Source organism: Epinephelus lanceolatus, chromosome 13, assembly GCF_041903045.1.
Source record: "Epinephelus lanceolatus isolate andai-2023 chromosome 13, ASM4190304v1, whole genome shotgun sequence".
Lineage (NCBI taxonomy): Eukaryota > Metazoa > Chordata > Actinopteri > Perciformes > Serranidae > Epinephelus > Epinephelus lanceolatus.
Genome location: NC_135746.1, coordinates 42,173,277 through 42,198,776, shown reverse-complemented (window position 1 = coordinate 42,198,776; position 25,500 = coordinate 42,173,277). Strand labels below are relative to the sequence as shown.

Here is a 25,500-nt window from a genome sequence, read left to right as displayed (position 1 = left end):
ATATATATATATAGCCTATATAATTAATAAACGTGTTCAGAGAGAGGGCTGCTGTTATTGTGAGGTTGAAGCAGGGGGAACCTCTGCCACCAGAGGCCTGGGCCTTTTTCTGAATGCCGGCTCCGGTTCCTCATCTTCAGGTGACTCCTCCTTGCCAGGTGAAAAGGACGGATCATCAGTCTCTCCCTCAGTCACCTCTCCCCCATCTGATTCTCTGTCACTTATGTCCTGAAGCATCACCAGAGCTTGTTCAACATTCATCCATTTTCTCTGGTTCATAATTAGGCTACACGATCCACATCTCTCTCTTTTCCTCTTTTCTGTCTGTCTGTCTGTCTGTCTGTCTTTCCGTCTGTCTGCCAAAACTAGCTTGCATTTTGCAGAGAGAAGTTAGAGTTTTATTGTGACACAGTTACAAGCATTTGAAAATGGCGGGGGGGTAAAAATGACCCCTTGGTGGTTCTAGTGTTGATAAATAATAATAGACATTTTCCTCTTGCATCAGATCTTGTGAAATATCGCTTCCATGAATCTGTTTAGACAGATAGCGACAGATCAATGAGGTGATGCCGTGCTGCGTGCGGCAGGCAGAGCATGTGCAGTGTTGTACAGTCTAAACGTCAAAATGATAATTAAAAAAGAAAATATCTATGTAATCATTTCCAATATTCAATATTGTTTTTATCTAACGAAAGATTCTGCTTCAGTCCATATTTGCAACTGGTTTCTACAAACTAAACTTAGGGGCGTAAACGCCATTGTGGGGGATCTCATTAAAACTACGAGTCCGGCCAGGTGACAACAGGGATCTGTCACAGATCGGTGAGTGCTCTATCATGGACCAAACGCAAATTTGAAGTGGCTGCATCTGTACATTACCGATCCTTGAATGGATGGAAGAAAGAGACGCTTTGTGGTGTGCTGCTTTTGTTAGCTGGCAGAGGAAGGCTGGAAAGAGCTTTGGTTCCAGAAGTAGTCTTTGTTGTGTCCCTTGTTCCAAAGGTGAAGAGCCGAGGAAGCCAGTCGCTCGGGGTCCTGGCAGCATTAGACATTGGGGCTAACTCACTTGGTTCTCCTTGTTGCTGGAAAGTTAGTTGCAAACCTTGTGCTTGCACCCCTAACGTCTCTGGTTCAGGTTAAGAGAGTCTGTGAGCAATTGCCCTCCCTTTAGTGGTTTGGGGGCAATGAGCAAGGGTCTGGGTTGGTTGGCAGGCCAGGAGAAAGAGGCCTGTCTGGGCCCAGAGGGAAAGAGAGCACCTCTGGGCTGGTCCACAGCTCAGGACGAAGAGGTGTGAGTTGCTCGGCAACTCAGGAGCAAGAGAGAAGACTGTCTGAAGGGAGCAGACCTTCTACAGTTGCCTGTGACATCACAAAGTCACCTATCACTGTAAAAGTGTAGCACATAGCACTCTTTATCTGAAGAACAAAGAGCATGCAGAGAATAAAAGCCTTCACATGTCCAGTTTAGATTTTAACAAATGACAAATCATCTGTGGTCCTGTGAATCCCAACAACGGATTAAACACTAGTATTAAGTTTGTAATGATGTGATCCCACCAATTTTGCTTCCCACTCATGTCTATAAAGACTGCAGTGAAACACAGTTGGGTTCTAGTCCTAAACTTTTACACACAATCTATACAGTCCAGCTGGTTTGAGAGAGGAGGTGGAATTGACCTCTCAAACATGAAGGGCCCTATTTAGATGGTCTAAAATGCGAAACACCAGGCGTGCGGCGCATGGGCGTGTCCCAGTCACTTGCTAGTTAGACAGCGCGTTTTTAGACTGTGCGCCATGGCGGAGAGTCTAAAAGGGTTGGACTTACTCTGTGAATTAGTCATGGGTGTGTTTTGGGCGTATCATTCAATAAGCCAATCAGAGTGTCACCTCTCATTCCCTTTAAAAGAGGCGTGATTGGAGCGCATGGCGGAGAGCTAGTTAGATGGTGGACCTCAACTGGAAAGAGTGAGCGTTTTACAGCTTAGGAGACGGATCTCCTCGTGCGGGAGGTGAAGGCCCGTCAGAATCAGATCTACGGGGACAGCAGACAGGCACCCAAGCTCCCCGAGGTAAAGCAGGCGTGTGATCACTAATACAAAAAAGATCTTACTAAATATCTGTGGAATATTATTCAAACCTGTTTTCATCATATAACAGAACACAGCTGTCAGACTGCCGCGGAGCTCCCCAAGGTGCTGATCCTGCAGCTAGGACCTGTTCAGCGTTTTCTCCCCCACCCACGTTTGTTAATTGTTTTCACATGTTTCCTAGAGCTGTGTTCTGCCTCTTATTTGTCCTCTCTACACTCAGATAACAATATAATAATATAATATAATGTAGCCTCGTATAACATGTTAAAATAAATGCAATGTGTGGGCTTTGGTTTTCAATCAAAAAAATGATTGGTCAGATAATTTCACAATTTCATTTGTCATTATTACAAATTAAGATGATCATTATTACTGCGATTAGATCATTCTGATTAATGACTGACCATTAAGACATGTTTCTGATAAATATTTTAATGTGCACAATAATAATCTTTCACATTGTAATCATATTTTTATTTGTTATCTTTTGCATATGTGTGGCTGCTCTGTGTGTGTCTGAGCAGAGTGCACGCGCATTGTGCACCCGCCTAGAGACTAACTTGTTTGAAAGCGAAATACTGCACCGTTGACTTTAGACCAGGTTTTTGTTGGTCACTGGCGCATTTGCTTTTTACGTCATCTAACTATTAACGCGCCATGACTGCGTCCGACCACTCCTCATTTTTAGACCAACACACCCAGAGAAGCGCAAGTTCATTTGCTAGTTAGACGAAGAGGGCGCAGGGCATGAAAATGACAACTGCGCCTGCATCTAAATAGCAATGACACTTGCGACATGGATTATGCGCCCTCCGCCGTCCCCTTTAGACCATCTAAATAGGGCCCGAAATATTGCTTGTTTATATTGTTGAATGCTGATTGGCTGCAGGGGGTGTAAGGGCAGTGACAGAGGTTAATTACAGTTTTTAAGTGATTAATATTAAGTTGTATGGTTTACAACTAGAATGCTGTTGTTAGCCTGTGAGCCAGACTGACTGCACCTTAATGAGTGAAACACACATTAATCAAAGTTTGGGCAAAGTCTGCATTTTGGATATGAAGTCCCGAGTTGAGTGCCAGACTTTTTGATTTTGTCAAGTTAAGTCTACATTAAGTCATCAGATTCATGAATTTGAGTCTGACTTGAGTCGCATGACTTGGCCTCCAAACCTCTGACATACCATTAAAATTAGGTCCAAGATGTATTCATGTATGGTGGGTTGTTTTCATTTCTGTAGCTTCTTCTGGAATATATTTTGGAATATGAACAGCTTACTGGAAATGTATTTCCATCTTCTTTCAGTCCATGTACAAGGAAAAACTTGCACTTCCATTGTGTTTCATCCTAGGAATCCTAGAAAGTTCAAATCTAATCTTTTCCTTGTTTGTCTCCTTACAGAGGGAGAGACTGCGGAACATTGAGAGAATCTGCAACTTACTGAGGAAGGTAAGCTGAGAGGGACAAAACACTCCATGTTTGTATCATTCAGGTTCTGAATGTGATAGGTAACTGGCATGTAATTATTAATGGTGGAAGAATATGTACTACAATGTAGTGTTGTCACAGTACCAAAATTGGGACCCACCGTACAATACCAGTTAAAGAATTACGGTTCTGAGTAGTATCACGATACCACAGCAAAAATTAGGCAAATGTGCCTTTTGTCATTTATAAACATATAAATCACTTTTCTATGATACATCAATGATATTTCAATGGAATAAATTACTTATTAACTAATTCATACTTCAAAAACAGCATCAATCAGTGATGAACATAGGGGGGATCAAAATAAAATAAATAAATAAAATAAGAATCAACCAGCCACCCTCCTCCCCTGACAAGTCCCTTCATAAGTAACGAACAGTCCCTAAAGTGCGGAGAGGTTTGTGGGCCGTGAACGGCTCGTTTCTCCTCTGACACATCACATACCTGTGTTTGGCTGGCTCGGCTGTTCAGGTACTTTTGAGCAGTCATGATGCCAAGAAGAGGATATTATTGGAGCTGACTTCTCCGTCGCGGTAAGCCTATGGCCGCTGTATTTGACAGGAATAGACCTACATTACTGTCTGTGTCTGTGACCCCCGTTCAACCCACAACCGGTGGGATTTGCCTTTCGTTTCTGCTGGTGGTTAAAATCTTTATATTTACATTTATAAAAAGATAAATCACTTTTCTATAATACATCAATGATATTTCAATGGAATAAATTACTTAATGACTTATTGATACTTTAAAAACAGAATCAATAAGTGATTAACATAGGGGGGGATTAAAATAAAATAAATAAATTAAATAAAATTCAACCAGCCACCCTCCTCCTCTGACAAGTAAAGAACAGTTCCTTCATAAGTAAAGAACAGTCCCTAAAGTGCGGTGAGGTTTGTGGACCGTTACCTGCCACAAAGAGAGAAATGTGAATGGCTCATTTCTCCTCTGACACGCCACATACCTGTGTGCCGCCACGGCTCGGCTGTTCGGGCACTTCTTGGCAGTCATGACACCAACAAAGAGGAAATTATTGGACCTGGAGCCGGGCTTCTCGGTCGCTGGTAAACCGTTATCTTGCGTGGCCATAGTGCTCCGCCGTATTCCTGTCTGTGGCCCCCGTTCAACCCACAACTGGCAAGATTCGCCTTTCCTTTCTGCTGCTGGTTGAAATCTGTACTCGCACAGCGTGCTCCTGAATGATTTCTTCTGCTCGCACAAAATAATTAAACTTACGGTTAATACCTGAAATATCACTGGAAAACAAACCACTGCAGCAGTATATTGAGTGCCAGGTGGCCAGTTATTGGACGGCGCATGGACACTCACCCTCTTGCGACTGGACTTTGAACTTGTCCCACTGTAGTGGTACCGTGAGGTACCGTGGTACTACGGTACTCCAACATTATGGTATCATATGAACCGTGGTGTTTTAGTACCGCGGTCTACCGTTGGCACCAGTATACCATGCAACACTACTACAATAGGAAAGTACCTAAAATGAAGTGAAAAAAAAACAAAACAACAATGCATCTTTCCATAAAAAGTCAAAACTGTTTGCAGACAACACTAGAGCTTAGATTCTCTGCCCGAGCCCGGCCCGACCCGGCCCACGGGCCCAAGCCGGGTCGGGTCGGGCTGGGACCACCCACCCCTCTGACGGGCCCAGGCCGGGCCCGGTCAGATATGAGAGAGAGAGAAAGTCAGATATGATAGAGAGAGAAATGGCTACAGGTTGGGGGTTGCAATTCACATATACAGAAAGAGAGAGAGAGAGGGGGGGTGGTAGAGATAAGTGGGAGGGACAGCGGCTTTCCGTGCCTCCAAAAAATATGCCCTATTCATTCAGTGTTTACCCAACACGCTCAATACATGGACATGAAATGACAAATTGTCATTAACTTATAAGGTAAAAAAAAAACGATGAAAATGTGGACTTACCCATGTTTAAAATGACCTGTTGAAGTGAAAAAATGAGTACTGACGGGAACAGATGAGTGGAGTCGAGGAGAAATGCGCTGCCTGTGTGGACAGTCAAGCGCCTGCGAGTACACTTGCAGGACTTCCGCGGCACTAACGCGCTTGGTGTGTCCTTAGCGGTCCCGGACATAACGTGCTCAGGCTGGGTCGGGCTGAATTTTTTGGGCCTGATCTAAGCTCTAGACAACACCTTGCTTCCACCTCATTTCGTTTTGGCTTCATATATCTGTCATATACAACCTGAATTGCATATATTTATATCTGCTAGATATTGTAGTCGTACCCCTAGCAGTATTTTCCTCATCACTTTTTAGAAATGACATTTTAGCATTTGATTTTTGAGTTATGTGTGATTTAAACTGCATTTTAGTATTCTATATGTGTAGTTTAGGTAGTTTCATTTTTAATGCATTTTTGATTTGCTCAGTGTTGCTCCCGTTTTCTTTTTGCCTCATGTTGCACTGACATTAAAAGGGAGACAGACACTGAGAGATTTTTTGCTGTGTTCTGCAGAGCCTTGCTGTCTGTTTCCTTGTGTGTGTGTGTGTGTGTGTGTGTGTGTGTGTGTGTGTGTGTGTGTGTGTGTGTGTGTGTGTGTATAGACAGTTTGCCTTAAGGACTAGCCAGTATGGGGATGAAAAGAAGCCTTCTCCCAGCTTCAATGTGACATCTGTTTCTCTCTCTACCTCTCTGAAACACACACTCAAACATCTCATGCATGTGTGCATGCAAGTGTGTGTGTGTGTGTGTGTGTGTGTCTTTTTATGCTGGGGGTTCATTGGTTGAACAGCTGATCTTGGTTATCAGTGTTGTCAACTTGAGCCCTCGGGCCCTCCACTGGCCCCTTAGGAGGACATTCTCCCTACAGTGCTTGTACAGAGACAAATACACACATGCATGAACACACAAAGCAACACATAGTACATGCACACACACACACACACACACACACACACACATGCACACACATCCAGATGCACTGTCCTTGCAGCTGTGACCTACTGTGGAGGGATCATTGGAGGTAGCTGCAAATGTGCTACCACAATGTCACTGAGCAGCAGCTTGAAGTATAGTACCACCCAGTTTATGTTTACTTAAAGGCATTCCAATCAATATATATATTTTTTAATGAAAAAACATCTTCCAAAGCCAGAGATCACAGATTTTCTTACCCTTGGGGGAAATCAATAAACTGTATCATAAGGCTGGGTGGAGAAAATCAAATACAGTAATGTCACAAATTATATCGCAGTATTTTTTACCAATACCTCAATATTGCAACAATGTTGTAGAGTTGAATATTGGTGCTTTAACAAAATATTAACATAATGAGAGTTTTGATAAATAGTTATCAGTAATGTGGATGTAAGGATTGAGTGGCTAAAGGCAAGTACCAGAACAGTGAGAACAGTCTGGTAAGTTCAGAAAATTACATCACTGTACTATAATGGTCTTTAAAACCAGGAAAAGACAACACTTACAATATAAAGATATCCAAAATCTAAGACCATAGCTAGTCTCTAATCACAACATCGATGTAATATCCATACATTGCCCAGACCTATGATCACAGGCTACATTTTCAGCCGAAATTGTGTGATGAAAAGCGGGTATTTTAAGCTTAAATAGACCTTTTCTTACCCATAACCAGTGGTCGAATTGTGAGTTTTTAACAAGGGGAATGCAATGTAGCTTTGATTTTTTTGCATGCACACATAATCAAATATGACAGCACAGATGTGCAAAATTAATCAAGATAAATAAAAATGGCATGACCTATACCTGCTGCCTTTAAAAACACAAATAATGCAGTAATATTGCTATTGCAATACAGACAAAAACAGTTTAGAGTATAAATAAGAGTAGTTCTAAAATAGCTGTGAAAATTAATCTTAGTCACTCTTATCCTATAGACATTTCCTTAGCCAGCTATAATTTCTCCTTACTCCTTGGGCTGATAATTGGTGATGCTGTCAGGTCCCTGTCCTGATACCTGCCTGGTTTCTCCCTTTCCCTCTTCTATCTATTGCAGTAATATAGATAATAAATGTGCAAAGCAAAATTCATCAATAGAATTAGGAATAGTAGTGGTGACATAGCTGTGGCAATTAATCGCACAGTCACTTTTGTACTCTAGATATTTTCTCTCAGCCAGTTATAATCTCTCCTCACCTGTAAGGACCCTGCATGATCATCCTTGCTGGCCTCTAGTCCACTGTCTCCTCCCTGACCCTGCTCTTTCTATTGTGGCAATAAAGATTAAAAAAAATATGTGCAAAGCAATAGTGAGCACAAGTTCTTATTAAGGAGGAGTGGGTTTTTTCCTAGCATGAAACTACCTAGCAAGGTATTTAACATAGGTAACATTAATATTAGTGTTCTTGTTAACTAGCTTAACTTTATACATTGGCATCTATTAATTAGTCATCATTTAGCTAACATTATCTACATGCAACAGCATTTCTCAACTTACGCTGGCTGGTTTGCTGAACATAGTTAACACAGCGGCACTGTCCATCCACTGTCTCATCTGTGCGATTGATTCAGATCACAACATGACAGCATGTGTATGCGCCTGACACAGTCCACTCATGGTGTGTTTAAAGACGGCTCGGAAAAACACGTTACCACATGTTAAAACGAATTGAACGGTTGTAACGGCTGCAAAAAGTGCGGGGGACAGAAGGCACAGATACAGGAAGTGTAGGGGACATGTTCCCTGTGTCCCTCTCTCAAATTACATCCGTGCCTGCACACACAGATTCTAGATTAACAAGGGGGATGCTTTTTGGTCAATTTTCTAACAAAGGGGATGACATCCCCCCTCATCCCCCCTCAATTCGACCACTGCCCATAACCAAGTAGCTTTTGTGCCTAAACTTAACCACACAGTACAGTGGCATGCAAAAGTTTGGGCACCCCTGGTCAAAATTTTGTTTACTGTGAATAGTAAATTACTGGAGCATGCAGATTGGTGTATTATTTTTGTTTTGCTTTTTGCAGTCAAAAGTTTTTCACAAGCCATAAGTTGTTTTCCTTGATAGCACCTGAGTGTTTGACTAATACCTGGAACAACCATTGCCACCTCATAAGATTCTTGTGCAATGGAAATGCTATTCACTACTCCAGTAAATAGGACAAACCTTAGATACAACTTAGTAATGGAAGATATTCTAGTCTGCCCAACTCATGGAACCCTTTGGCCCAGCTATTCGCCAGAAAGCTAACATTATGCTAGCAAGCTTTAAAGTCAGTAACAGAATCAGAATCAGAATCAGAAATACTTTATTGATCCCCGAGGGGAAATTATTTATGTTACAGGTGCTCCTTGCAAGAGAGGAAAGATACGAGAAAATATAAGAAATTTAAACAAATACATACAAATACAAATATATAGTTATATATATATATATATATATATATATATATATATATATACATATTGTAAACTGAACAAGATTATTTACACAAACAGAATATATACAGTTTGGGTGAATGGGGTTATTGCACAAGTTAAATTAGATTATTGCAGTGTGTGAAAAGTCTCAGGGCCACTCAGAGGGAGGAGTTGTACAGTTTGATGGCCACAGGCAGGAATGATTTCCTGTGGTGCTCAGTGGTACATCTTGGTGGTATGAGTCTCCCACTGAAAGTACTCTTGTGCCTGACCAGCACATGGTGGAGTGGGTGTGAGACATTGTCCAAGATAGTTCGTAGCTTAGACAGCATCCTCCTCTCTGACACCACCATCAGAGAGTCACACTCCGTTCCCACAATGTCAATGGCCTTGCGGATCAGTTTGTTGAGTCGGTTGGCGTCCGCCACCCTCAGCCTGCTGCCCCAGCACACAACAGCATAGAGGATAGCAGTGGAAAATAGAGATGGCTCTGGCCCTTCCTGTAGAGAGTGTTAGTGTTCTTAGCCCAGTCCAGTTTATTGTCAGTGTGTACCCCCAGGTACTTATAGTCCTCTACAATGTCCACACTGACCCCCTGGATGGAAACAAAGGTCACCGGTGTCTTGGTCCTCCTCAGATCCACAGCCAGTTCCTTTGTCTTTGCCACGTTGAGCTGCAGATGGTTCTGCTCTCACCATGTGACAAAGTTATCCACAACAGCCCTGTACTCATCCTCATCACCCTTGCTGATACATCCAACTATAGCAGAGTCATCAGAAAACTTCTGAAGATGGCAGGTCTCAATAGTAGTGCAATAGCTGAAGTCCGTGGTGTAGAGGGTGAAGAGGAAGGGAGAGAAGTCAGTCCCCTGTGGGGCCCCGGTATTGCTGACCACTCTGTCTGACACACAGCGTTGCAAGTGCACATACTGTGGTCTGCCAGTCAAGTAGTCTACAATCCAGGACACCAGGGGGGCATCCACCTGCATTGCTGTCAGCTTGTCACCCAGTAGAGCTGGACGTATGGTGTTGAACGCACTAGAGAAGTCAAAAAACATGACCCTCACAGTGCTCGCTGACTTATCCAAATGGGCGTAGACACGGTTGAGCAGGTAGATGATGGCGTCCTCAACTCCAAGTCGGGGCTGATAGGCAAACTGGAGGGGGTCCAAAAGTGGCTTGACCATGGGCCGGAGCTGCTCCAAGACGAGTCTCTCCAGGGTCTTCATGATGTGGGAGGTCAATGCCACGGGTCTGTAGTCCTTGGAGCCACTGGGACGCGACGTCTTTGGCACAGGAACGAGGCAGGATGTCTTCCACAGCAAGGGGACCCTCTGGAGACTCAGGCTCATGTTGAAGACATGCTGAAGTACTCCACATAGCTGGGGGGCACAGGCTTTGAGCACCCTGGGGCTGACACCATCAGGGCCTGCAGCCTTATTTGAGTGGAGTCTCATCAGCTGTCTTCTCACTTGGTCAGCAGTGAAGCACATTGTGGAGGTGACGACACGTGGGGGAGGGGTGTAGTCCTCATGATGGAGAGTGCAGTCAGTCTGGCCATGGGGGGAGGAGGTGTGAGGAGGAGGAGAGGGGGGTCAAGCAGGAGGGTGTTGAGGTGTGAGAGGGAGGAGTGGGGCGGAGTGGAAGATGATTGACCAAGACAGACAGCAGAAGAGTCGGGGGGGGGGCAGGGCCAGTAGTGTCAAATCTGTTAAAAAACAGATTCAGCTCATTGGCCCTGTCCACGCTGCCTTCAACTCCTCTGTGGATGTTAGTCCTGAAGCCAGTGATGGTCCTCATTCCACTCCAGACCTCTCTCATGTTGTTCTGCTGGAGTTTCCTCTCTAGCTACCTCCTGTACCTCTCCTTAGCCTCTCTGATCTTCATCTTTAGCTCCCCCTGTATTGTTCTCACCTCATTCCTGTTACCAGCTCTGAAGGCCCTCTTCTTTGAGTTGAGGATGACTTTGATGTCCTTTGTTACCCACGGTTTGTTATTTGGGTAACAATGGACAGTCCTGGCTGGGACAGTGGAGTCCACACAGAAGCTGATGAAGTCCGTGATGCATTCTGTGAGCCCGTCGATGTCCTCCCCATGTGGCTCACAGAGTGCCTGCCAGTCTGTCACACCAAAACAGCCCTGCAGTGTCTCATAAGCCTCCAATCCAATTTCAAACAATGTGAAATGATTGCTTAAGTTCACAGAAGCAGTGTAGTTCCTGCAGCCTGTGTTACAGTCTCCATTCTGTGGTGTTCAGGGGATGAGGCACTAAAGGACTACTATCAGTGTTGGAAATAAATTGTAAACATGTTACAGATACTGATACTACTATAGTGCATTAAGTTAGAACAGTGAACAGACAGTTTCACTGGAACTACTTAGTAGGTACATATCGTTTCGCTGTTCCTAGGACTGCCCACTTCTGGACCTAGACTTCAGATGTTGTTCCTGGAATCTGCCCAAGCCATTCTCCCATTTTGGGGGGTCACTGCCCCGAGTGCTCCTTCTACTGCGGGGACCACGTCAACTTTGACCTTCCACATCTGTTGCAGCTGTTCTTTCAACCATTGATACTTCTCCACCTTTTTGTGTTCCTTCTTTCTGATGTTGCTGTCAGCTGGTATCACCACATCTACCACTACTGCCCTCTTCTGGTGTTTGTCAGCTGTGTGTCAGTCTGGAAGCTGAAGTCCCACAGGATCTTAGCCCTGTTGTTGTCAACCACCTTCTGTGGTGTGTACCATCAAGATTTGGGTACTTTGTGTCCATACTGGGTACAGATGTTCCTGTATACAACCCCAGCCACTTGGTTGTGCCTCTCTATGTACGCTGATAATGCCTGCATCTTACACCCTGCCACTATGTGCAGGACCGTCTCAGGGGCATCTTTGCCCAGCCTGCACCTTGGGTCTGGTCTGCTGTGATAGACCCTGGCCTCTATGGCCCTTGTGCTTAGGGCCTGTTCTTGTGCTGCAATGGTCAGTGCCTCTGTGCTGTCTGTCAGTCCAGCATTCTCCAGCCACTGGTAGGTCTTCTTGATATCAGCCACTTCCTCTATATGCACCATGTAGGGGCTTGTCCCTCCATGTTGTTTGCTCCTCTACTCCTTTGCCCTTCTCTAGCTTCTGTTGTCTGAGGCATTCACTTAGCAGCTCGTCCTTTGGGGCCATCTTCTTGATGTACTCCTAGATTTTGTATGTTTCATCCATCCAACTCTTTCTGCTTCGTGTATAGCCTCAGGGTGCTGGACTTGGAACCCTTTATGCATGGGGAGGAGCATTCTTGTCTTGATATCTGTGGCTTCTTTCTCCTCCTTTGGCCAGCTTATGATCCGAGCTTGGTATCTGATGACTGAGAGTGCATACATGTTGATGACTCTGGCCTTTTTCTGACCATTCAGCTGAGTTTGTCACAGTCTGCTTCACTCCCTCACCTGCTCCTGGTAAATTTCCATTCACCTGAAACCTAGCCAGCCATGCCCCCTCATCAAGACAACTCTTCTCACCTGCCTCCACGGCTGCAGCTCATTAGCCAATCAGCCTGTTATATAAGCCTCTCCAGCACAAACGCTCTTTGCCAGATTGTTCTTTGACTTCATGCAAGACATTCCAGAACTCTTGCTGACCTGCCTCTGTCGTCTCTGCCTTGGTAATCAACTCAGCCTTCTGTCTCCAACTCCGAGTCCTGCCTGCTCCCTTCCTGGTTCTCGTCTGCTCTGCTCTGTGGCTGCAGGGTGCTACACCAATCCTGCTTACCTCAGCTCTCGTGGTTCGGCTAGTTATTTCAGTGCACTCGGCTCACTCACTCACCGCTGAAACTACTAGCAAGCTAAACGCAAAGACCTGACCAAAACTGTTGCCTATTTGTGTGAGTAATAAAGGTCATTACCAACTGTCTGCCTGCCTCAATGTGCTGCATTTGGGTTCAGTCACATTCATTACAGACTTCTCAGGGCTTGCTTTACTCTCTGGAGGTATTTGGTTGTGGCACTTGTAGCTGTCCTAGATATATGCTATGTTAAATGGTAATGGACCTGATTTGTATAGCGCCTTTCTAGTCATCTGACCACTCAAAGCGCTTTTTACATTGAGTCACATTCACCAATTCACACACTGGTGGCCGAGGCTACCATACAAGGTGCCGCCTGCTACTCAGTTTTTAACACACTCACACACCGACGGAACAGCTATTGGGAGCAATTTGGGGTTCAGTATGTTGTTCAAGATACTTCAACATGCAGACAGGAGGAGCCAGGGATCAAACCACTGATCTTCCGATTGGTGGACGACCCGCTCTACCTCTGAGCCACAGCTGCCCCTTGACCTGCCCTCTGGTAGGTCAACTCCCTTAGTTCTGATCATCTTGCCTCTCTTTGATACCATTCAGCCACACTTGTCTAATCCGAATGACATCGCTGTCCCTATGCTGTATATCCTGGTGGTGTGGATCAGTGAGTCAATTTCTCGCTCATTCTTGGCATACAGCTTGATGTCATCCATGTAGAGCAGGTGACTGATTGTTACTCCACTTTGGAATTGGTATCCATAGCCAGTCTTCCTGATGATCTGACTAAGTGGATTCAGGCCTGTGCAGAACAGCAGTGATGACAGTGCATCCCCTTGGTATATGACGCATTTGAAGTTGACTTGGGCAGTCGGCTTTGAGGCGCCTCCATCTCGCCCAGTCTGCGAAACGAGAGGCCATGTAGTTAACGTCAATGGCCTCTAGTTTCGCAGACCGGGTGAGGGGGGGGCGCAGCGCACCTGCGCTTCGCCAACTAGGTGTTTTGCAAGTTTGGCACACCCTGCGTGCTGGCGCAGCTACTCCTCTTTCCCACCTCCGTCCCTTCTACCTGCGCAAGTCGGAAAGAGGGAGGAGAGAAGGCGTGGAGTGGGTTTTACACACATCACACCAATCAAATGAGCCCCTCTCCTCGCCCTTTAATGTGCTGTGCAAAGGCGTAATGAGAGTTTACTAAATTCGCCAATGCAGAAGAGAGCAGCAGCGTAAGACGGCCAATCTTCTCCCAGGAGGAAACTGATGTTTTGGTCCGGGAGGTCCAAGCTCGCAGTGTCCGAATATACGGAACTGCGAGCAGACCTCCACGGGCTGATGATGCAAAGGTAGCCTGGGAGGAGGTCACCAATTGTAAATCAATGTTGCGTTTCTCTCGTGCGCGTGCGCTCTCTCTTTCTCTCTTGTAGTCTCACTCTGTTTCTTTTCTTTTGACTTTTCTAAGATGACAGATGCTGAATATATACTCCCTATCTGATGCTGTGGCTGTTTGTGGTTGGCTGAGAGGGATGTGAACCCATTAGTTTGCAGCTGTGTTAGCCCTTTAAAACCGGCGGGAGCGATTCCATTTGCATATTGATTTTTAAATGCCGGTAGAATTGCAACCAAATAAGATAGAGCAATAATTCTTTTTGCATTTAAAACCGGAGGAGTTACTCTAACTTACCATGCATTCATCATGTCCCAGAGTGCTGTTTCCTTGCACTGATAGGTTTGTAGAAAAACAGTAAAAAGTGCTAAGAACAAAAACATTATAATCCTCATCGCGGGTATTCACAGCACTTCCTATGTTGGACTAAACACGTTGTGAGCATGAACTGTCACGTTATTTTCTTGCGTGTCTTTCTCACGACACTACCCGCGGCAACAAGGAGTGACATCATTTCCCGGGAAATTCCTCTCTTTCTTCCGCGGTAAATATTACACTCGCTTTTGCTCTCGTTTTGTATTTTACTCTTTCACAACAACACTTAGACACACACAGACACTCACCCCACACTTGCACACACACACACACACCAGACACTCACCACACACTTGTACACATATATTTATGGAACCGCAGCAACCCGGACGCGCGAAACAGCTTTTCTCCCGGCGCGAAGCTTTCAAGCTAATTACAGCGTTGGATGAAGATTCAGTCCACTCATCTGGTCCGGATTCTGCCGACAGTTGCAATGACGCCGACCTCATCCAAAGGAGAGATCCCTCCTATGACGTGTATGTATATATTCATGAAATATTGTTTGTTTTTGAGTTAGAGTAAAGTAAGGGCACCATTATTGTATTACTCTCATGTTGAACACATCTAACACACTGTGTAACATCTGTGTGCAGAGTTGACGATGATGATGATGAGGAGGAAGTGGGGGGGTCTCCTCGTCCTGCACCCTGGAGGGAGGCAGAGGGGGAGGAAGGAGTCGTCTCCAGCAAACAGAGGCTCCAGGTCAGAGACACTCCCTGGTGATGCAGCTGGCTGGATAACCGAAAAGGAGCCTGACATCTTGCCACATCCCCTACCACATTTTCTGCCCAAAAGGAGGCCAGGTGTGCAGCCACCCCTATCACAGTATGTGGACAATCCCTCTCCATCTGAGCTGTTCAGGATGTACTTTCACTGGGCTGCCATCAAAACACTGTGTGCCAACACCAATAAAAATCCAGCAAAAATATTGCTCATCGTGGACAGGAACTGTCACAAGACCTGTCACAGCTCCCCTGGTGCTACTGAAAAGTAATGTTTGACTTTGAACTTTGAACTTTGGTTGTTCTATTGTAAATAGTTTATTTTGATGTACATGTTGTATTTTTGCTAATTGTGCACAATGTGCATTTAACTTTTGTTTTTGTCACATTTTGTATCTCAAATATTAAGTTATGAAAACACTCAAAATCAATTTTCTGTGGTTTGAAAGGATTTTGTGCAACTTTTTTACATTTACCATTTTGAGGGATACAGCCATGATATTTCTGTATTTAGAAAAATATGTGTAAAAACAAAAACGATTTTCATTTTTTTAGTGGTTTGTTGCACTTTTTAGCAATTTCTTTCATTAGTATGGACATACAGTACAGGCCAAAAGTTTGGACACACCTTCTCATTCAATGTGTTTTCTTTATTTTCATGACTATTTACATTGTAGATTCTCACTGAAGGCATCAGAACTATGAATGAACACATGTGGAGTTATGTACTTAACAAAAAAAGGTGAAATAACTGAAAACATGTTTTATATTCTAGTTTCTTCAAAATAGCCACCCTTTGCTCTGATTACTGCTTTGCACACTCTTGGCATTCTCTCGATGAGCTTCGAGAGGTAGTCACCTGAAATGCTTTTCCAACAGTCTTGAAGGAGTTCCCAGAGGTGTTTAGCACTTGTTGGCCCCTTTGCCTTCACTCTGCAGTCCAGCTCACCCCAAACCATCTCGATTGGGTTCAGGTCCGGTGACTGTGGAGGCCAGGTCATCTGCCGCAGCACTCCATCACTCTCCTTCTTGGTCAAATAGCCCTTACACAGCCTGGAGGTGTGTTCGGGGTCATTGTCCTGTTGAAAAATAAATGATCGTCCAACTAAACGCAAACCGGATGGGATGGCATGTCGCTGCAGGATGCTGTGGTAGCCATGCTGGTTCAGTGTGCCTTCAATTTTGAATAAATCCCCAACAGTGTCACCAGCAAAACACCCCCACACCATCACACCTCCTCCTCCATGCTTCACAGTGGGAACCAGGCATGTGGAATCCATCCGTTCACCTTTTCTGCGTCTCACAAAGTCACGGCGGTTGGAACCAAAGATCTCAAATTTGGACTCATCAGACCAAAGCACAGATTTCCACTGGTCTAATGTCCATTCCTTGTGTTTCTTGGCCCAAACAAATCTCTTCTGCTTGTTGCCTCTCCTTAGCAGTGGTTTCCTAGCAGCTATTTGACCATGAAGGCCTGATTGGCGCAGTCTCCTCTTAACAGTTGTTCTAGAGATGGGTCTGCTGCTAGAACTCTGTGTGGCATTCATCTGGTCTCTGATCTGAGCTGCTGTTAACTTGCGATTTCTGAGGCTGGTGACTCGGATGAACTTATCCTCAGAAGCAGAAGTGACTCTTGGTCTTCCTTTCCTGGGTCGGTCCTCATGTGTGCCAGTTTCGTTGTAGCGCTTGATGGTTTTTGCGACTCCACTTGGGGACACATTTAAAGTTTTTGCAATTTTCCGGACTGACTGACCTTCATTTCTTAAAGTAATGATGGCCACTCGTTTTTCTTTAGTTAGCTGATTGGTTCTTGCCATAATATGAATTTTAACAGTTGTCCAATAGGGCTGTCGGCTGTGTATTAACCTGACTTCTGCACAACACAACTGATGGTCCCAACCCCATTGATAAAGCAAGAAATTCCACTAATTAACCCTGATAAGGCACACCTGTGAAGTGGAAACCATTTCAGGTGACTACCTCTTGAAGCTCATTGAGAGAATGCCAAGAGTGTGCAAAGCAGTAATCAGAGCAAAGGGTGGCTATTTTGAAGAAACTAGAATATAAAACATGTTTTCAGTTATTTCACCTTTTTTTGTTAAGTACATAACTCCACATGTGTTCATTCATAGTTTTGATGCCTTCAGTGAGAATCTACAATGTAAATGGTCATGAAAATAAAGAAAACGCATTGAATGAGAAGGTGTGTCCAAACTTTTGGCCTGTACTGTATGTCCACACATATTATTAAAATTTGGGATTTAAGGGTTGTATTGATGTATAGCATATTAAAATACTCCAAAAAATGGCCCTATAGCAGGTAAAATTTTAAAGATATGCTCTGGCGGACTTGTTCTATGGTAGGTCATAAAGGGTTAATCAAATCAGGCTGGGTTTCCATTACGCGTGCCAAATGGTGCCAATCCCCTTTGATCTGACATCAGATGTGACGAGACAGTCGATATAGAGATACATTTATGTGCTGAATGTAGATAGATGCATTGAATAGTGGTTTTTGTGGCTATTTATTGCATTCTTAATGTGCCTGACATTCTGGAAACCTGCCTGTGAGGTTTTGGTGACGTGCGCACTGTCCACCGGTCAGCCAAACTTACACTTACACCGGCTGTGCTCCATCTGCGCTGACAGTAGACCTGGTTTCAGCTGGCAAGCTTTTAGCACACCTTCAGCGAAGCCTTTTGGCACGAAACTGTCACTGCGCCAAGCTGGATCTGTCGACACCTCCCCCTGTTGCGCCACCACACCCATCTCAGCGCACCTCGGTCTGCCAAACTGAGCGCACCTCGGGTTGCGCTGCTCAAAACTAGCTTTGTGCGGGGTTCGCCACCCTGTGCCGCGCCAGGAAACTAGAGCCAAATATGTCATTTGATCCGGTCGCCTTAATGCAGTGTGAAACCAAACCAACCGGACCAAGCGTATACAATGTAGCAAAAACATGGACCTTGGTCCGGACTTTCAGGTGTGAAAGCCCCCTTAGTGTCCTGTTGAAATTGTATAGTTCCAGACATACTGTAGGCATTTCTAGCCCATTTTTGGGGGTGCTGAAGCACTCCTAAATTGAATCCCAGCTACAAGCTAGAAAAGTGTCAAAACCATACAGTACTTGGTTGAAACGTACTGAAACATATTTTAACAACAAAAAAAATTGTGAAATTGTGTTAAAATGTACAAAACAGTGAAATTTATCTTGGTGCTCAGCACCCCTAAACCTCTGATCCTAGAATCACCCGTGGTTCCAAACATTCCAGTATCCATGTGTGTGGCATTGAGTCATAGGCTTTCTTGTAGTCAATCCAGGCGGTGCACAGGTTGGTCTTCCTGCTCTTGCAGTCTCGGGCGATTGCTCTGTCGACCAGTAGCTGGTGCTTGGCTCCTCTGGTGTTACTGCCAATTCAATTTCAATCAATTTTATTTATAAAACCCAATATCACAAATCACAGTTTGCCTCACAGGACTTTACAGCATACGACATCCCTCTGTCTTTAGGACCCTCACAGTGCAATTCCTTTCTGTGCCTCACTCATGTATTGGCCCATATGCCTAGTTATCTTAGCCGCTATGATGCCTGACAGGAGCCTCTATGTTGTGGAGAGACAGGTTATTGGTCTATAGTTGGATGGGATGGTTCCGGTCTTTCATGATCAGGACTGTCCTGCCCTGTGTCAACCATTCTGGGTGGGTCTCATCCCTTAGGAGCTGGTTCATCTGTGCTGCTAGGCGTTCATGGAGTGCAGTTAGCTTCTTCAGCCTGTATGTATGTATGTATAGATCATATTAGGGCCTGGTGCTGTGTGGTCAGCTCTTTGGTCCCCTAGCCATTGGACATCAGTGTTATGCATGTATATCTCTATCTATCTATCTATCTATCTATCTATCTCTTTCTCTCTCTCTCGCTCTCTCTTTCTCTCTCTCTCTCTCTCTCTCTCTATATATATATATATGTCTAACCTTAGTTAAATATATGAGGTCATTGACGAACAGCATGATCTGATTACTCAATGAAAGCAAAGAGAAGTGGAAAAAGAGGACATCCTTTTTATCCTATCCATTTCTATCTTTTTTATACATCTACTTAAGTTCATCATCTTCTTACAGTTTATGAACTTAATGCACACAATTTATGAGCTATATTTGGACTCTGTTGCACACTGTGCCTGTCAGTGTGAATGCCTGAGGTCCTGACGCAGGAGAATCTGCTGCATTGTGAGGGATTTTTCCTCCTTTCTCAAGCGCTCTTCTTTCCTCTGCTCTAACTATTCAGCTCACTCCAACTGGCACAGTCACAGCACGGTGGTCCTGATAGAATTGGTTAAAAGCTTTGGCTGCATTTCTTTATGTTGGCATACCTATTTTAAAGCTTTCACGACAGACACATACACATGCAGACATATGTGCCATTTTGATTCTCAATCGAGTGTGTTGTGTTCTGATGAGTTTTGGATGCCTGCAAACCCATGCAGATGACAATAGCTTGAGGGGATATACTGTATTCTTTACTCTCAACTCTGTGTGTGTGTGTGTGTGTGTGTGTGTGTGTGTGTTATTCATTAGATATGCAATCTTGTGGCTTGAAGCAATGAGCCAGCGCGTTGTCACAGCAACTGAGCAAACCTGAGTGTACTCATTAGCGCTTCCTGGGTTTATTTTTGGACCTGTCTTGCCCCTTTTCCTCTCTCTCCTCCTCAATTTCAGTATCTCTCTACCTCCCTCTTTTTTCCCTTACCTCCTCTTCTCTCTAGCCATTCCTCCATCCATTGTTGAGGAAGCTACTTTGAAAGCATAGCTATGCAAGCAACCAATTACTTTGGCCCAGAAGAAGTTGAACTACAGCAAAAGTACTCAAGGGAGAGATATAGTTCAGTTAACTAAAGCTCATTTATTAATAAAAAAAAAAAAAGGGGTGTAACGATCCATCGATCTGGAGTATGTATATCGATGATCAATGATCCAATATCATCAGTGCAAATTGAAAACATCGATCCATATCATCATCTTTAAGTTACACTTTTATTTTTATTTTTTTTTATTTTCTTTGTCACTGTCAAACAGCAGCAGGCAGATAATGGCAACAGTCATGAAAAAAGATGATAAGGATAATCTTATTTACTTGGGGGAAAAAATGAGCAGTGTGGAAATATTTTGGATTTGGAAGAAAATATGGGTCCACAGACAGAGCACAGAGTATGTAAATAAAGCCATTAATGAGATAAAATAGGACATACTGCCTGGATGGGCATGTCACTCAGCTAACTTCTCTCTACAGCAACATTAGCTGCTCTGTTTCAGCAATGTTTGGCTGGAAAAACATGCATTCACGTTAAAATTCAACCAAGCTGTTCTAAGAAAAAGTATAAAAAAAAATAATAATAATATAATTATATATAATATAATAATGAGTGACTAGCAAAAAACAATAGTTTTGTCTATGAACCCTGACAGTTATTACTGAGCTTAATTTTATTCCTTTGTTAAATGATGTCATTGTTACTCTATGTTTTATGGCTGTTGGGGGAAGTTTGCCTTCAGGTTTTATGAAAAAGATGATGGTTTAGGTTCAAATGAAAGATTTCTTCCAGAAAGGGCTCAAGATTAGCAAGATTACTGTATTACTTTCTGTTTTGTACAATTTTAGAGTGAAAGTTTGGGCACCCCAAGGCATTTGAGCTCTCAAACAACTTTTACCAGGGTCTCAGACCATAATTAGCTTGTTACAGCTATGGCTTGTTCATATTCATCATCAGGAAAGACCAGGTGATGCAAATTTTATAGCTTTATAAATACCCTGACTCCTGAAATCTTATCCCAACAATCAGCAGCCATAGGCTCCTATAAACAGCTGTATAGCACTCTGAAGAATTAAATTACTGATGCCCACAAAGCAGGAGAAGGGTATAAGTAGATAGGAAAGTGTTTTCCGGTAGCTGTTTCCTTACTTTGTAATGTAATCAAGAAATGGCAGTTAACATGAACTGTAGCGGTCAAGCTGAGGCCTGGAAGACCAAGAAAACTTTCTGAGAAAGCTGTTCATAAGATTCTTAGAAAGGCAAATCAGAACCCCTGTTTGATTGCAAAAGACCTGCAGGAAGATTTATTAGACTCTGAAGAAAACCTTTCCTGTGTCCTCACCACAAAATTCAGCATCAGGTGGATCAATCATGTTTTGTTGTTGTTTGCTGTTGTTTTGTGGCACGGGGAACATTTCACAGGTAGGGGTAAGAATGGGTTCAGTTAAATTTCAGCAAATTCTGGAATGTTACGCCCCCGGTCTAGGGGTGTGGGTGCATAACATAAGGACACACAGAAACACGGGAGTAAATGTACAGGTGAGCAATTTATTGCTACACACTCCAAAAGCACACTGTACAATATCGCACACAAAATGGAGCAAAAGACGTCAGGGTGAGCTCAGGCCAAAACAACAAACAAAAAGCAACCTGTCTACCGACCGGCGAAATAACTAATCCCTAACAAAAACAAAAGAAACAAAAATACAATACTAGGCGTAACTCCCTAGGATAACGAAAAACAGGAGAAAACAGGTATAACAAAAATAGCAGCTCACCCCTACGCTCCGTGCAAACAATAATATGTGACAATGACTATTTACAATATACACAAACGACTCAGTTGGCCCTAAGGCGCTGGTCTTAACAAAAGAATTAATTACTTAGCAAGCGAGCTAAATAATCACATGTGGGTCACACAACAAAGTACTTATCAATCACAAAACGAGAACGATACAATGTGCTGCTGCCATGTACGAGAGTGGGGCCGTGGCTTCCGTGTGGCCAGCGTTATGAAGGCCGAGCCCCTTGCTCCACCAATCCAGCAGCGGTGACGTCACGCTTGTTATCCAGTAGCTGTCCGTTGACACTGAAGGCCGAGCCCCTTGCTCAGCCAATCCAGTCGGAGCAACGTCACGATCGTCCAGCGAATCACCTGCACACCTGTTAACACAATACACACACGATCTCCGGACAGAAAGAGAGGTCTGACTCTCCACTAAACATGATGATCAAATTCATACATAGACATAAACACATACACATAATAAATACACAGGCGGCTGGGGAACGTAACATGGAAGCAAACATCAAACCATCTGTAAAGAAGCTGAAGATGAAGAAAGGATGGCCTCTACAACGGGACAATGATCCTAAACACCTCAAAATCGAAAAAAAGGCCTTCCCTCAAGAGGAGCAAGCTGAAGGTTTTGCCATGGCCCTCACAGTCCCCCGACCTAAACATCATTAAAAATCTGTGAATAGACCTCAAAAGAGTAGTGCATGCAAGGCGGCCCAAGAATCTCACAGAGCTAGAAGCCTTTTGCAGGGAGAATGGGTGAAAACCCCCTAAACAAAAACTGGAAAATTCTTAGCTGGATACAAAAAGTGTTTAGAAGCTGCGAAATTAAAAAGTAATCTTAAAATGAAAAATGTGTCAAACTTTTGCAACAACTGTATGGGTGTTAGTGGAGTCATTTTAAGATAAACTTTACTGCACTTAAGTGGTTCAGTTATTTACTATTGTTTATTTTATTTTATTTTTTATTTCGAATATGTAACAAAAATATCAACAAAGTTGTCCCAAATCATACAAAACAAGTCAAATGAGCCATGATATTAGGAAATAGAAAATAGAAGAGAGGAAAGAAAGAAAAAAAGGCATGTAAACTGTAGGGTGATCAAGCCTGTTTATTTTGGATTTACACTAATGGACTTTACTCAGCTTCCTGACATCAGGGACGAACTGGTGACCAACCACTGGGTCACTTCAACTGATAAGCTCTCGACAATCCCCAGAGTTTATGACATGTCACAAACACGAACAAAGAGACAGACTCAGCCACATGGTCTGAAAGGTGTTTCAAACGTAACTTTATTATTTAACATGCTGGTGTTGGTGTCATCCAGGAAGAAGATTCAAGTTGAGATGCCACTCTGACACCAGGTCCCCTATGGTGCAGACGTCTGTGTGTACTATATGTTAATGTGATAACACCCACCTTTCCCTGCGGTTGTCTTTTAAGAGGACAGACAGAAATGCGGATTCCAGGAACCAACATGTTGATTGTAATTTTATGCTTCACCTTTCTTTCTATTTCAGTGCATATACATACACATGTACATATATATATGATGTTATAACATGATCACCATGTATAACATTTAAATCTGAATTAGTAGTGTCTGTTGACCACTTATTTATAAGTTGGTAATATCCTGTTGCAGACAATGTGTGTTTGGTACCATTCAATAGCAGACAGCACCATGTTGGTAAATATGGAAGCATTCAAAATGTTCCAAGCTTCATTAATTATCTAGGAAGCAATTAAAGAAAATGAAACTTTAAATTAGCAAAGGTACAGGAGGGGAGGAGTGAATTGTCCCGCCAGTGACAGTGAACTGCTCCTACTGGATATCAGCCTGAGACAGACAGCTGGCAAGGCCAATCACAGCACAGAGGCCGGAGCCTGCCTGCCAGTCTCAACCCCTGTGAACAACTATAAGATGAGAAGAGACTTTTTGTCTTGTTAAGTTAAAGAAGTTAAAGAAGAAAAAATGAGAGAAAAAGAAGAACTTGAAGAACTTTTGAGAAGGCGGCGGGCCATGCTGGGCCGCATCCAGCGTGGCCCCGCTGGGCAATTTGATTGCATCCTGAGCAGAACTGAACATGCTAAAACCCAACAGAAAGAACTTTATGCCACAAGGTCTGCCTAACTCCTGTGTCCTGGACCAACAAGGTCAGGACTAAAGAAAGGTAGACTCCTGCATGCCCACACTGGGTGTGCGAAGATGACCGACATGGAGAACCAAGCTCACCCGAGCCAAAGTTGCCTTGTGGGCTCAAGAATGCCCAAAAGTGCCCAAGGGCTCCAAGAAGTTCGACCAAGGAGAAGAGAAGGACCAGCTGAGCAGGCTGCCCCGTGGGACAGCACCAGGAGCAGTTCACACCGAGGAGCAGTGCTGCTTTTTCCTCTTCCCCCTCCAGAGCATCTTCTTTCTAGTCTGCTACAACTCAGGTGAAACAACATAATCTTCCTGTACTGGGGTTTGATGCATAGTTTAATAAGTATGGTAGGAAGCATTAGATAAAACTAGGATTTCCCCTAAGTTTTCAGATATTTTCCTTTTTGCTTCCCATGCCACTCAGCTGTTGAATGGTGCTTTTCACAGGTCCATGTTAAAGTTTCCTCTGATAATTATCTCACCATTGCTCATTGCTTCATCTGGTTCACTCTGGTCATTCATTCATTCATTAGCATCGCTGTATTCATTTCATTCCACTCATAGTTGCATTTATTCATTGGGCTCTAGTTTCCCGGTGCAGCGCAGGGTGGCGAACCCCGCGCAGAGCTAGTTTCAAGCAGCGCAACCCGAGGCACGCTCAGTTTGGTAGTTTGGCAGACCGAGGTGCGCTGAGATGGGTGTGGCAGCGCAGCAGGGGGAGGTGTCGACAGATGCAGCTTGGCGCAGTGACAGTTTCGTGCCAAAAGGCTTTGCCAAAGGTGCGCTAAAAGCTCACCAGCTGAAACCAGGTCTACTGTCAGCGCAGGCGGAGCGCAGCCGGTGTACTGGAAGTTTGGCTGACCAGCAGACAATGTGCACACGTCACCAAAACCTCACAGGCAGGTTTCCAGAATGTCAGGCACATTAACAATGCAATAAATACCCAAAAAAACACTATTCAATGCAACTATTTGCAATCAGCACATATAAATGTATCTCTATAACGACTGTCCCGTCACATCTGATGTCAGATCAAAGGGGATTGGCACCGTTTGGCACATTTGGCACGCGTAATGGAAACCCAACCTGATTTGATTAACACAGCTGCAAACTAATGAGTTCACATCCCTCTCAGCCAACCACAAACAGCCACAGCATCAGATAGGGAGTATATATTCAGCATCTGTCATCTTAGAAAAGTCAAAAGAAAAGAAACAGAGTGAGACTGCGAGAGAGAAAGAGAGAGCGTGCACACAAGAGAAACGCAACATTGATTTACAATTGTGGTGACCTCTTCCCAGGCTACCTTTGTATTAGGGATCGCCCGCCGATATTAGCAAAAAACGTGCATCGGCATCGGATCGGACTGCATTCACGGAATCCGATCCAGGTTTTCCGACCAGCCCAGCACTCCGTGATTTAAGCAGTCCATTCCAGTGATCCGCTCCAGCTCTTACTATCAATCCTCCAGGCCAGCATGCAGATGGCAGACACACACGGAGGGTAGGAAGAGCAGCGGTCAATTTAGTTAACT

The 25,500-nt window shown here is 44.0% G+C and overlaps 1 protein-coding gene across 2 annotated transcripts in view; it reads left to right on the top strand.

Moving 5' to 3' along the window:
* Window positions 1-25,500, top strand: part of cnih3 (cornichon family AMPA receptor auxiliary protein 3) — a 299,348-nt gene that overhangs the window by 91,652 nt on the left and 182,196 nt on the right. For both annotated transcript variants that reach the window (XM_033616954.2, XM_033616955.2), the window contains exon 3: window positions 3,490-3,537. In XM_033616954.2, the coding sequence (XP_033472845.1) occupies window positions 3,490-3,537 (48 nt within the window). The remainder of the gene's footprint in view (window positions 1-3,489; window positions 3,538-25,500) is intronic.